Raw genomic sequence first — 12,990 nt, 5'->3', positions numbered from 1 at the left:
GAAGTGCTATGTGTGGAGGCAGAGGAGAGTGATGGTGACATTCAGGTGCACGTGAGCTGCTTCATATAGATCTATGATACACAATGACATCTACACATGCAGTCTTTTTCATAGTTGTCAAGCAAAGGTGTTACTAATGCCATCAATGATGATTCTGATCTGTAACGTGTCCTACTAGTCATGACAGTAAGTTAGCATGCACAGGACTATGGTCATGTTATCCGACAAATCAGTCTTGCCAGACTTAAAGCTTTGCGCTTGTAGCTGAACACACAGGCATTTAACCGATCGGCGTCCTATGAGGAACTTCGGGCATCTACAGCCGTGGTTTAAGTGTGATGACCAGCGAGAGATACAACAGCTTGTTTGAAAATAACAATAAAAGGATCAGTTATATCAGAGCTAGAGAATATATATCATTAAAAAAGAAAGAAAAATGACACTTAAGTCCCTTCTCAAGTCTTTCCTACTATTGATCTGAATGATTGGAGATAATCAACAATGGACAGCAATAGACAGTTGGTTCGTCCAATAACCTGCCGAAATATTTTTTGTGATTTTTTTGTAATAAAAAAAATATATTTTTAAGTACCTGAACCTTTCCAGACAGTTTATGCCTTTTCAGATGGTTCTGCGTAACAAACTAACAAAAATAACCATGAAGTTCGACTGTGAAAGCGGCTTATTATACCTATATTTACATTCCTTTTAAGGTGGTGACCTCTAGTGGATGTCATAATAATTATGGCAGTAGAGGAGGAAGTCAGGGTCAGGAGACCGCTGTTTGTGTCAAGTGTGAAGGCAAACACTACCTAATGTAGTCAACTTACATCACATACACAATGTAAGTGAAGTCATGTATGTAACATACGTACGGTTGTAATAAAGTAACATACGTTATTCTAAGCCAAAACCCAGAATCCGTGAAACCGTTCAAGTACTTTCTTCGCCTTAACCCAACAAAATGTTGCCTGTTAAACTGATACACTGCAACAGTCATTTTGTTTTTAGGAACATTGATGTTGATTTGGGAGTCACTGGCAATTGACCTATTTAGTTGTTTAAGTATGACGATACTCGCCATTATTTTCATTATTAACATTTGTGATGACAAAATATCATCTGTAGGAACAGACTTGAAATCTTGAAAGAATATTGAGGGACAACATTGTCGCTTAGTGACTGGCGAAAGGGAAAATATTTGCACATTTTTTCAACAAGGATGCATGTATAGAAGTATAGAACAATAATTCACTGAATAAATAATTTTCTCTTAAGTGATTAATACCACAGGCTTATCATCTCACACACTTTAATTTTCCCTCAACAGGAACTTTAATACCTGCTGACACTGCAGCTCATTGTTTGTGTGTCATCCATGTTTGTCTGTGGCTGTGTGGTACTACCATTACTATAATAAAGGAAAGTGTAGTGGTCTACCTCTTCATCATCGCTGGGAAGCCGTTGGTAGTCAGACTCTGACGTGTCCTGCAGCCTCTGGTACTCTGCCGTCTCCCCCATGGTGGGGCCTAACCCGTACCTGCCCGGGGCTACGTGTCCTCAAAGTCCTCCGACAGCCACAGCTCCAGTCAGTGAGCGAAACCCACTCACTTTGTCAGTCAGTCGGTCAGTCAGTCAGCCCGCTGCAAGGTCTGTGCTGTCATCGGGCAGAAGAGTACAGTATTCTGCATGTCAGTCACAGCACAGCACTGCATTATTTCAGACAACTGAGCACATTATTTCTAATCATTCAACTAACTACACCTCCAATACTCCCACCTTCATTGTCTTCGTCATTTAGGGAGAGTCAGCTTTCCTTGAAAATGGCCGGACAGGGAGTTCCTCATCTTCACACAGTGATAACAGGGCTGTACAAAGACAGGTGCTTATCTTTTTGGAAGTAGGTTTTAGAAATGCGTTCCTCTGGCAAGATGCACAATGAACATAATCCCTATATTTGCATTCATCCATGCAGGCAGAGATTCTTCTTCTCCTGAAGAAAAACAGACAATCCGTGTTTTGTCCTTTTCACACACCAGTGTCTTAAATCTTCAGGAAGCATCTGAGGTATAAAAGTGATCACCTTTCGGTTGTTATTGTCCTCCCGGATGAGGGAACCCCCTGTGTGGGAGCTGCAGCAGTCAGGATGGAGCGGTGGGATGAAGCGGCTGAGGTGTGGCACTGGAGGTGACAAATCCGGCAGGCTCTATTTCTGTCTTCCCCTCTCACGCCACGGTGCTCACCCCTACCCCCGATCTCTCTCTCGCTCCACCTCGCCCTCCACCTCGCTCATCTCTGCTGTCATACACTCTCTCTCTCGCTCTCTTGTTCGCCCTGCCTTAGTGCTGACGCATGCTCTTCATATCCTCTCTCTGCTCTCTCTCCCTCTCTCTCTCTCTCTCTCTCTTTCTATTCATGTGCCTGAGGCATCACTCCGGCCAGCTTACCTCCTCTCATTGCTGAATTATCACAGCAGCAAAGAGGCGAGATCTCACAAGAGCTGTTTTTCACCTGTTTTCATTTCATCCCTCCTTTGTGTTTTTCTGTGCTTTTTTTCTCCCCTCCACAGATCTTGAGCAGCTGTCCAATCGGACTGGCAGCTCAGCTCTGACGATCACGCCTGAAATCTGGGAGGATTTTTAACGCTGCTTTGTCCTAAAAGGACTTCCTGATTGCTCGGTCGATGCCTAATCCTTTGCTGTTGTTGTTATTGTACCCCCCCCACAACACTATTCAGTCCCTCACCCTCTAACCCGCTTTCCGCACCCCTCCACTTGATTTTTTTTTCTTTCCATTTCAGCCCCAGCTCGATGATTTGGTGAGTGGTCGCCCTCCTCTATTACCGTGGCAACATCAACCCATCCCACCTCCTCCCTGCTCCCCTGTGTCCTGCAGTCGCAGCGATCCAGTCAGCGGTGGTCCTGATAGAAGCAGCCAATGGCAGCGAGGCGTGCTGATATGGGGAGGCAAGGGGTGGAGAGACAACGGTGAGAGGCGGGGGAGCCCTAATGATGAGAGTTAATCCTCCCTCTGAGAAAAACACGGTCATGCTGCTTTGTGTGCATGTGTGTGTGTGTACATGCACGTATCAAAAGCACCTCTCCACTACAGGGAGGGTATCCAGGCCATCTGGATCCTTGCTGAGTGGACATCTGGATGGAGGGGAAAATAGAATAAAAGAACAATGTGTGTGGGTGTGTGTCTTTTGTGTGTGTGTGTGTGTGTGTGTGTGTGTGTGTGTGTGTGTGTGTGTGTGTGTGTGTGTGTGTGTGTGTGCGTGTGTGTGTGAGTGTAGCTGGTAGTGTGACTAGCGGCAGTCCGAGTCCCGGTGCCACTGAACAAATCTTTAACACGTATAAATGACAGCAGTAAACACTGCTCGTTGACTCATACCTCTTCTTCTCCAACCCTCAGTCCGTATCATTCTCTCGTTCTTCTTTCCTCTTTCCATCCTAAACACTTCTGTCCTTTTCCTTTCTCATGTCTCCTTCCCCACCTCCCCTTTCTTCTCTCCCTCTCCCTCAGAGCCCATTCCAGTCCTGTTGATGTCCTCAGGCCGGTTATTTGCAGCTCGCTGAGCAATATTCGCCTCTTGCTCTCATTCCTCCTTTTCCTCCCCTCTCGCTCTGTTGTTGAATCTGCTCCTCGGGAGGCCGGCTGTCCCGTCGCACATGTGAGCCGCACGCAACATCGCACTGTAAATACACAAACGTGCGCTCACCTCCAACACAATGGCACATGTGCACGCATCAGTGCTCAAATATTTCTACAAAACTGGAACAGCACCGTGCATGCACGCAGACGCCACACAAAGAGCAACACAGAGGCCTGCATGTCTGCACTAAGCACCGGACATGATACTGATTCAGTCTATACATGTTAAGGGCATTGTCAGAAATTCAGTTAAAATTCCTTCTGCCATAAATGAGCCTTACAATGTTTATAGGCTGACCTCTCCTTCCTGCTCTCTGTTTATGGATTTATATTCTCTTTCCCCCTTCCTTTCTTACAACTGAATCCAAAATCGACAATCTCTATTATTCAGGCTATCTGACAACAAACCTCAAAGGCTTAAAACCTAATTTTTTTGGCACCTTCACATCCTACCTCTTACATTCCCTCCACAAAAGTTCAGTTTATCCTTCTATCCATGTCTCCACATCCACCCTGGTAGAAAATGAACTGACATGTAGGTAGTATCAACAAACAAGGGCTCATCACACTCACTTGTCTCAGTCCCTCTGCCAGTCAGAGCCGTCATCACACATACTACAAACTAGGACTGTGCACAATCAACCAACTACTTAATTGAACATTGATACCCTGGCTAGATACAATAGAAATAGTAGTAGTCTTTTTTAATTATCATTTTCATTCATCATTATTTCTAAAATTCTGATTCCACTTTGTCATTATTGTGGGATGAGTGCAGACTGATGAGGGAAACAAATCATTTAAACAATTTTAGCATGAGGCTGCAACATAACAAAATGTGAAAAAGTGATGGGGTCTGAAAACGTTCTGGATGTACTGCATGTATGGTATTTTCTATGTGATTGCATTCACCAATGAAAATGTTGCATCTATAAATATTACTTGTTTACTCTTATTCATTGAGCTGTTGTCATGTTTTGTAGGATAATGTGCAATGTTCATAATGCATGGTGGAAAGTGTCACGCATTTTAGTGGCGTTTTAAATACCATTTGGCTACTGAGGACTAACAGTAATGGTTTCAAATATCTCTCATAATATACACAATATTTTGGGGACAATGTTTTTTTTTGCTGTGTTTAATTACTTTAAAAATACCAACTAGTCAAAGTTCAAACATTGAAATGTCATGGAAGATATTCATTAGGATCATCCTTACTACAGATGCATTTGTTTGATACACAACTTGGTTTGGATAATTATTACACAGAGGGGGATATACTGTAATTAGGGATGCAACAATTACATATTCAGATAATCCAATTATATTATGAGGAAACATTCTGTTTTCAGGATAATAATGCATTAAATTATCATTTCAATATCAAAGGGGCATTATGTAGTTTTGGAGAAGAAATTCAAACTCAGAATTTTAAGATTCACAATATAATGAGGTAATCATCTAACTAAATATTAAATATTAATGTTTTCTATGACTGAATAAACAAGCTGTTCTCAGAGGAAAATAATAAGGTCCTTAGAACACTTTTGAAACTAGAAAGGTGGGAGGGTCCGCCACATATAAACAAAGTAAAACACAATGAAATTGTGTAGTCATTTAAGGTCAGTTTGTTCATCCAGTCATGGCAATAGTTTCGTAAAAATGTGTTTGTTTACGCATAAAAAAAATAATTCAGTGAAGATAACCCCAAATACCACAGTGCACATTTAACAACAATGTGACTGTATAAATTCACAAGCTAATTTTTAAAGGTTTGAGTGTATTTTGTCATCACAACATTTCTTCATTGGCTTTTGTGTTCAGTAGTTTCTAATTTATACAGTAAAAAATAAAAGATAGAACAAAACAAAAGCAAAAATGAAAGAAACCAACTGAGGACATTTTCTGTGCGGGTGTGATGTCTTTGAGGAGATTCATGCCTTTTTTGTGGGTGTAATTTATAGATGGTGCAATGCTCCTTTTTCCTGTTTGGTTGCTTTTGGCTCATGTTGCTAAAGTCTTAACTCACCTTTACTTGGAAAAGCAATGTATCATAAAATCCCTTTTTTGAGAATGAGATGACAAACAGTTTGTGTAGCTGATCCATTACAGTTAAAAAAAAAACGTCAAATTTTAAACCACAGTTTGCAGGGAAGTCGGTTAATCGCTGCATCCTTAAATATAATGTGCAACATTACAAACCGTGCACTCAATACTGAATACAGTTACACAAAGAAAAACAATTTACACAATCTAAAAACAATCACAATTTAAAGTATTACATATAAAATGCATAAGATATAGGAGTAAAGCTACCGGTGGAAGAGGAAGGAAAAGAAGAAGACAGACAGAAAGACAGAGGAGACGGAAAGACAGAGGAGATATCCTGCGGGTGGAGGCTTTGATAAATGGAGCAGGGCTGAGCTGTGAGGTCATGTGGGGTCACTGCTCCCCACTACCTCCCCCTGATGAACTTAACACGCTCCATGACAGACTGTATGGTAAGACTACAGGGGCAGGGATGAATAGTATAAAATATTCATGTGATCATTCAATAAATCAGAAGTAGAGAAGTTCAATAAGAATGTAAAGGCAAATGAGGACAATAAAATGCAGTACTATGTGGATATTATGGAGTAACAGGAAATATGTTGACATATTCCTGAGCACCCATATTTTGTATATATTGCATAACTTCCTTTCACATTTTGCATACAGAGTTGTCTAAACTAAACTTCTGCCTTTTAGTTCTAATCTTCCATCTTTACATGGACAAGAGAACAAACTCAACTTAACAAACAAAACTTTATTTTATTCTTTTTTTTACCGAAATTCGCATTTATTCACTAGTGTTTTAATCTGATCTTTAATCTTTCTAATTAGGCCTGAAGTGCAAATATATTACAGTTCACTGATATACACTGTGTAGAAAGATTTCTTACAAAAAAATGCAGACATTTAATATTATAATTCATCATATTATGGACAGAAAATGTGTATAGGTATTATATTACTTTCTACTATCTACTACCTCTACTTCAATGGAACTATTTAAATGTATTTTCTTATTTTATAGATCCCTTTTTTAAATTATTTAGGCAAACTTAATTTTTTTTTTCTTACTCATTTAATCATCTGTCTTTAAACATATGATATCACTTCCTCAGAGAGCATCACACCTCCACCTCTGACCTCCCGGCTTCCTTTAAAGACAACATTTCACACACTCTTCTCCAGAAACCTGGAAAAGCCCTTTAATAACCATACACTAGGGCTTTGACCTTTGACCCCAGGGGCTTCATTTGTCAGCCATCTTGTGTCAGGGGGGAGGTAAAGCCGAGCCTGTTAAACATGTAAACGCCTTCTCTGTCCTCGTGATGGAGAGTGAGGAGAAGCAGAGCAGACAGGTTGTGGGTGTTACAGCGCAGCGTTCCCAGCCCAGACGTCGCAGGCCGCTCAAACCCTCCCTTTTTAGAGACAGTTCAGAGTCCTTAAAGACTAAACAGACTGGGACCCCAGAGTCCCTCCCGTCTCTTTACGACCATTGGTGGGCAGACTCTAGGCTCTGGGGGCAGCAGTAAGCTTTTGAACAGGAGCTGGATGAAATCCCTGATGTCTACTACTGATGTGGGGCTCGTAGGGTGGAAATATAATCAGAGAAGTAACTGAACAGTACGGGCTCTCCTCCAGCTATGGTGTACTGTGTGTGTGTGTGTGTGTGTGTGTGTGTGTTCGGTGTGTGTGTGTGTACATTCTTGAGTGTTAAACCTATGTGGGAAGTAAAACATTTTCGTTCATTCTTTAAATTTATCTATGAAGCAGTCCATGTTGGGGCTGCTAGTTCTAAGAAAATTTTTTCCAATAGTAAAATAATGATTACTTAATAGCTTAAATGTATCTGTTTAAATAAATGCTTGTATGATTCATTAAATACAATACTATAACAGTATTTTGTATTCTATTTTGACATATTCAATAAGCAAGTATTTTTTATTTGTTAACTAATGATAATTACATTCAATACCCTACATCTTTCATTTTTCAATAAACTGTTTAATCATTTAGCCTGCATTATGTAATACTGGTCTCAAAATGTTGCCATTAAAGACTCTACAATCCCATACACACACACACACACACACACACACACACACACACTAGATACTCTCTTCGTATATATCCAGAATTGCACTTCCATGAAGTTGTTTACTAACCAGAGACGGATTAAAAGAAGAATGGATGGTGGAGCTGCAATGATTTATCAGCAGAAAATTAATCATCAATTGTTTTCAGAAACACAATACATTCTGGTTCGAGCCCCTCCAATGGGTACTGCTTTTCTCTCTTTTATGTCATTATTAACTGAATATCCTCCAGTTTTGACAAGACATCACCTCTGACCATTGAGAAACTGGGATGGACTTTTTTTTGCTTGTTTTCGGACAAACAATTCATACATTCGATATGAATTAACTGAGAATAAAAAATAATCATTATTTGTAGCCGTATAAAATTGTCAAAGTTTGTAATGCAACATTTCTGCTAAAACTGTGAACTTCGAGCTTACTGTCCGAGCACTGATAACCCTAATGACATCATCAAGGTCATATTGTCATAATTGACAGACAAAATGATACAGCTGTTTTCACACGCACCCAGTAATCTCAAAACACGTAGGCTGACATTCAGGGGTCAAATCTGAGTTCTCACTTAATTCTGAAGTTGATTCATAACACATTAAATTTAGTCATCTAAGAAAACATCACACTGACCCAAGTTCAAGACTTTTCCAACCCAACCTGTACATCCACTTAACACAATATATTGTCACTTCCTAATAGCATTTTGCCTGGTGAAACAAAAGTGACTATTCACTTAGAACCATACAGCAATCAAACTTAAAAAATTAAGTGTGTTTTTTGAGCAGTGGGTGAACTTAAAATTGGCTAACAGACCTGTTTCTGGTGGGACTCCACGAGAATCCTTTTCATGCTTGGCCCCCACACTCAGAGCACCCATGTAAAGGACATATTTCTTCTTATAGGTCATAGTAGGAAGACCCACCCACAACCACTATTTAGAGATCAAATCTTGTTGACTTAGGCGATGACTAGTGAAGTCACCAAGGGTGAAAACCGGACATGCTACCAGATGATTCACTACTCTATGATACGAAAAGAGTTCAGACTGACCAACGACTCTGCTTCTGTGCTGAGATCAGTGCTTCGGGGGAAATTGTTGACACAGTTCAAATCTGCCAGTTGGGAAGCTGATGTAGCTGTGGGCAGGGTGTGGATTGTGGACATGTGGTGCAGCAGCTCCTTCAGCATTTCTGTTCTGTTTGGATTTTACCTTCAACACCAGTGGGCTGAAACCTGACTTTGGTTGCACGTGCTGTCATTCAAAACTAAACCTCTTTTCTCTCCCTAAATCCTCACCATATGCTGAAAAAGCTTAATAAGATTTTCAACTACGAATGTGATGTTTCTGCTGCCACAATAATGCATATCAGAAAATCTTCATTGTCTTGTTGTTGATCTTTAAATGCATTTGATGTATGGAGGACTGAAACTGACAAAATCACAGAGAAAATAAATAAATAAAGATATAAGCCATTAACTGCATCAAAAATGAATGCAAGCATAAATTAATTTGTTAAATCTGACATGAATCGATATTTTTGTTTTACCATATTTATGTATTTTTTACATTTATTGACTTATTTATTTGCTTTCTTATTTGATTTTTCATTTTATCTATGAATTCATAATCTTTTAAAGTTAATTAATATTTTCAGTCTTCCTTATTTAACCAGCTCAAATTCCAAACACATCCAAAATGTAAAGATTAGCAGCTATCATTGTAAGCTCATTATTTTGGGTCAGCTGGAAGAAAAAGAAAAAAAAAAGACACAATTTTGATGTCTACAGGCTCCAGAAAATAGTGATTGCCAATTTTCAGATTTTGTGATATTTTCTACTGTAAACAATTCATTGATAAAAAATAAAATAAAAAAATCAACAGAATACTTAAATTCAGCCCAAACTATTATTTACATTTCATTGTCAATAAAATCTATAAGTCTTTAAAATGTAAGACTTGACTTCATTATGCTGGACAAACAGATCAACATTTAGAATAATTTAGTTTATAATGACACATAACAGAAAAGTCTGGAATAAATACTCTAATAAAAAAATGAATACCCCCAAATTCTGACAATGTTTCTGGTTTTGCATTTTCCATATCTCTGAGATGCTACATTGGACATATTCTTATTTCTTCCTCCAGGCAACTCTATGTGGTCACTTCCAAATGTTAAAAATATAACATACCAGATCTCAGCAGGGCACATGTGCTTTTTATATCATTGTATTAATGTATTTATTCATTTAATTATGATTCAGTTTAACTGAGTCTGACTGCTCTTTGACGGGAGGTGGGCATAAAGACAATTTACCCTATGTGTAATAGTTACACATTCTGACTTTGCATCATATGGTTGTCATTTTACCAAGAGTAAAAAGCACCATGTCCAGCTCTGAGGCAATGAAGCTGATGAAAAGGATGCGGTTGAAAGATGGCTTTTCCCCAACCCCGCAGGCTTATTTTGGATCAATCATGGTCGGGCACAGAGTCAAACCTCCTAATGGCTTCCATTTACTGTGGAGCACACAGTATTTCATTCTTGTTGTCAGGAGAAATATTATCCTCAACAAATCCTCTCTCATCACCCCTTTCCCAGAAAGATTTCCACTTCAGCTGAATCAGAGGTGGACAGGCACGCTGAACAAATCCACTGTGGACAGAGGTGTGTGACAGAGAGATGAAGAGACAGAAGAGCGGGTGCATGTGTGTGTGTTTGTGTGATGTGACAGAGTGAGAGATAGATAGACCTCCATGCCATATAATCCTCAGCTCTCATGCCGTCTTTCTGGGAAGTGTTGAAGGAGCACGTGAGTGTGTGTGGTGTTGGCTTTCCTCTGTCCCCGCAGGCTAAACAGGTGGGATTTAAGAGGGTGCTCAAAAGCCCGCAGGCCAACACCGGACCGTGCAGGGTGGCAGAGGACAGGATTAGGGAAGCACGGGATGGGATGAGGGTCCCACTGTCTGACTTAATCTGTGTGTGTGCGTTGGTGCCAAGGTCACAGGTGAGGAGGTATGCAAATCTGAAACATTTCACTGCCATGTGGGTGCCTGCTCATACAGCATGCCAAGGGCTGTGTGTGTGTGTGTGTGTGTGTGTGTGTGTGTGTGTGTGTGTGTGTGTGTGTGTGTGTGTGTGTGTGTGTGTGTGTGCGTGTGTGTGTTTTGACATTGAAGTAGCTCACAGTACATATTAACTCATTCACACCCTCTGCTCACGTGCCAACCCTGCTGCCCTGGAATCAAGGAGATCTAACTGGGGATGCACCCATCCATGTTTTATTTTTTTTTAGCTCAGATCTGATTCCAAGACCCAAATACGGATATCTGTTGGTTTCGATAGTGACGCTGATTCCAGAGCAGAACATTAGAATTCAAATAGTTGTTGTTGTCCTTGGTTTTGAGTGGGTTTACATCAGGCTGTAGTAAAAAGCAGAGCACTTCTTAGAGCTAAAAACAAACAAACATGCAATAAATGTTACCAATTCCAAAGAGAATTTGAGAATCTATCAGTCAAACAGTGGGTTCTGGATCGCTGCCCTATGGTATCCCGATACAAATATTGAATCAGATCATTCCCTAACTAACCCTAACCCTCCAACAAGTCTTTTTTTGCATGAAAACAGTGTACAACGACTGAAGGCAATAATATAATGTGAATCAATGTTCTTGTCTTTCAATTTTCTTATGATGATATGGACATATTGGCAATGGTTTTAGTGCAAATTTTAACAATAACCTAACTCATCTTGTTATTGAAGTTGTGGGTTTACATTTGCAGCTTTTAGTATTTAGCAGAGGTCACTGCATTATATATACACTGTATATATACACAGTGGTGGAGACCACCCTGAAAATCTCTAATACTGTCAGGCTCACCTGGATACAATCAGAAGGTTTGGGTTCAGACGGTAAAGAAGACTAGTTTCTAAATACTTGAGAATTTCCTTAATACCATCATAAATAAATGCATATTAACGTGATCATTGAATTCAACCATGTTACCCGGCCCTGCCACTAGTATCCAGTGCACCATACCTAACTTTAAACTGTCGACTGTTTGAGCTAACTGTATGAAGGTGGTGTTGGAGGTAGACATTCTTATTCCCACCTGTAACATACAGCATAAATGAGCAAATTTCACAGACATAGTTATGAATGAAAACTGGACTAAGTGGTCTGTTTTAAGCTGTTAACAAACTGTCTGCATTCAGGTCTACTCAGTCAAATGCTGTATGCTAACATCAGTTCTCCATCTGGCCACATGGGGGCAGCCTGAGGCAGGCAGAGGAAATCATTCAAAGCAGTTTTCATTGCTGTTCATGAGGCAGGTGAAAGACATAAGGCATAAATCTGAGTTTCTTCACTGAACAACTTATATTTGGTTCTTTAGTATGCAGTCTTAAATGTCCCAAATATGCTCCAGACTCCTGGAGGGAGGGTGGAGGGCAGCTGTGATGGAGGTGTTCATTTTTTGTGTTTGTAATCCTTTAGTGTGAGTTTAAAATGATTTTGGAAACATAATAGATTCTCCATCATTTTTTAAGAAATCTGTAGAAAGTGAGGTTAATCAGCAGAGATGAGACAAGGCTGCTGCTCACTGATGACAGCTTAGATGTTAATAATTCTCCATAATGTCTGCCGGCAGCTTCCTGGGACGTAGTCTCTTCTATTTTTGGAAAAAAGCAGACGTCCCACCCTTGAACTGATTTCAGCCCATACACTCACCATGGCCTCAGAGCTAATGACAGCATTTTAAGAATGATTGGAGAGATAAAACATCACTGACACACTCTTTGTGGCAGGTCAAACATTAAAATGAAACTATTGATCATATCTATCTCTGTTGTAAGTCTAAAAACGTGTCCGATTGCTATTCACTGTACCTGCCTTGAATCATCACTCTATATAAGTGTACGTGTGTGTGTGTGTGTGTGTGTGTGTGTGTGTGTGTGTGTGTGTGTGTGTGTGTGTGTGTGTGTGCGTGCGTGTGTGCGTGTGTGCGTGTGTGTGTAAGTGTGCCTGGTCAATATGTAAGCTGCTCTTCCGGTACCCGTTGCCCACAAGGACCGAGTGATTGAGCAGAGTAACAACAGATAAGAGAGACAACAATACACACTCTACCCGGAGTGTGTATGTGAAACAGAGAGAGAGAGAGATTCAAAGGATAAGACATTAAATACAGCTTAT

At 40.1% G+C, this 12,990-nt stretch overlaps 1 protein-coding gene across 7 annotated transcripts in view; it reads right to left on the bottom strand.

Moving 5' to 3' along the window:
• Positions 1–12,990, bottom strand: part of tnk2b (tyrosine kinase, non-receptor, 2b) — a 64,332-nt gene that overhangs the window by 35,512 nt on the left and 15,830 nt on the right. For 2 of the 7 annotated variants that reach the window (XM_030402596.1, XM_030402594.1), the window contains exon 1: positions 1,441–2,953. The exons of 1 other annotated variant lie outside the window; for it this stretch is intronic. In XM_030402596.1, coding sequence (XP_030258456.1) covers positions 1,441–1,521 — 81 coding nt within the window. In that variant the 5' untranslated portion in view covers positions 1,522–2,953. Of the gene's footprint in view, positions 1–1,440; positions 2,954–12,990 lie in introns of those variants that run through there. 4 more of the 7 variants (XM_030402589.1, XM_030402590.1, XM_030402592.1 and 1 more) reach the window with 4 other exon arrangements.

The sequence above is a fragment of the Sparus aurata genome, chromosome 21 (genome assembly GCF_900880675.1).
Source record: "Sparus aurata chromosome 21, fSpaAur1.1, whole genome shotgun sequence".
Taxonomy (NCBI): domain Eukaryota; kingdom Metazoa; phylum Chordata; class Actinopteri; order Spariformes; family Sparidae; genus Sparus; species Sparus aurata.
The sequence above is the reverse complement of the archived record's forward strand: the minus strand, read 5'-3'. Positions and strand labels throughout refer to the sequence as shown.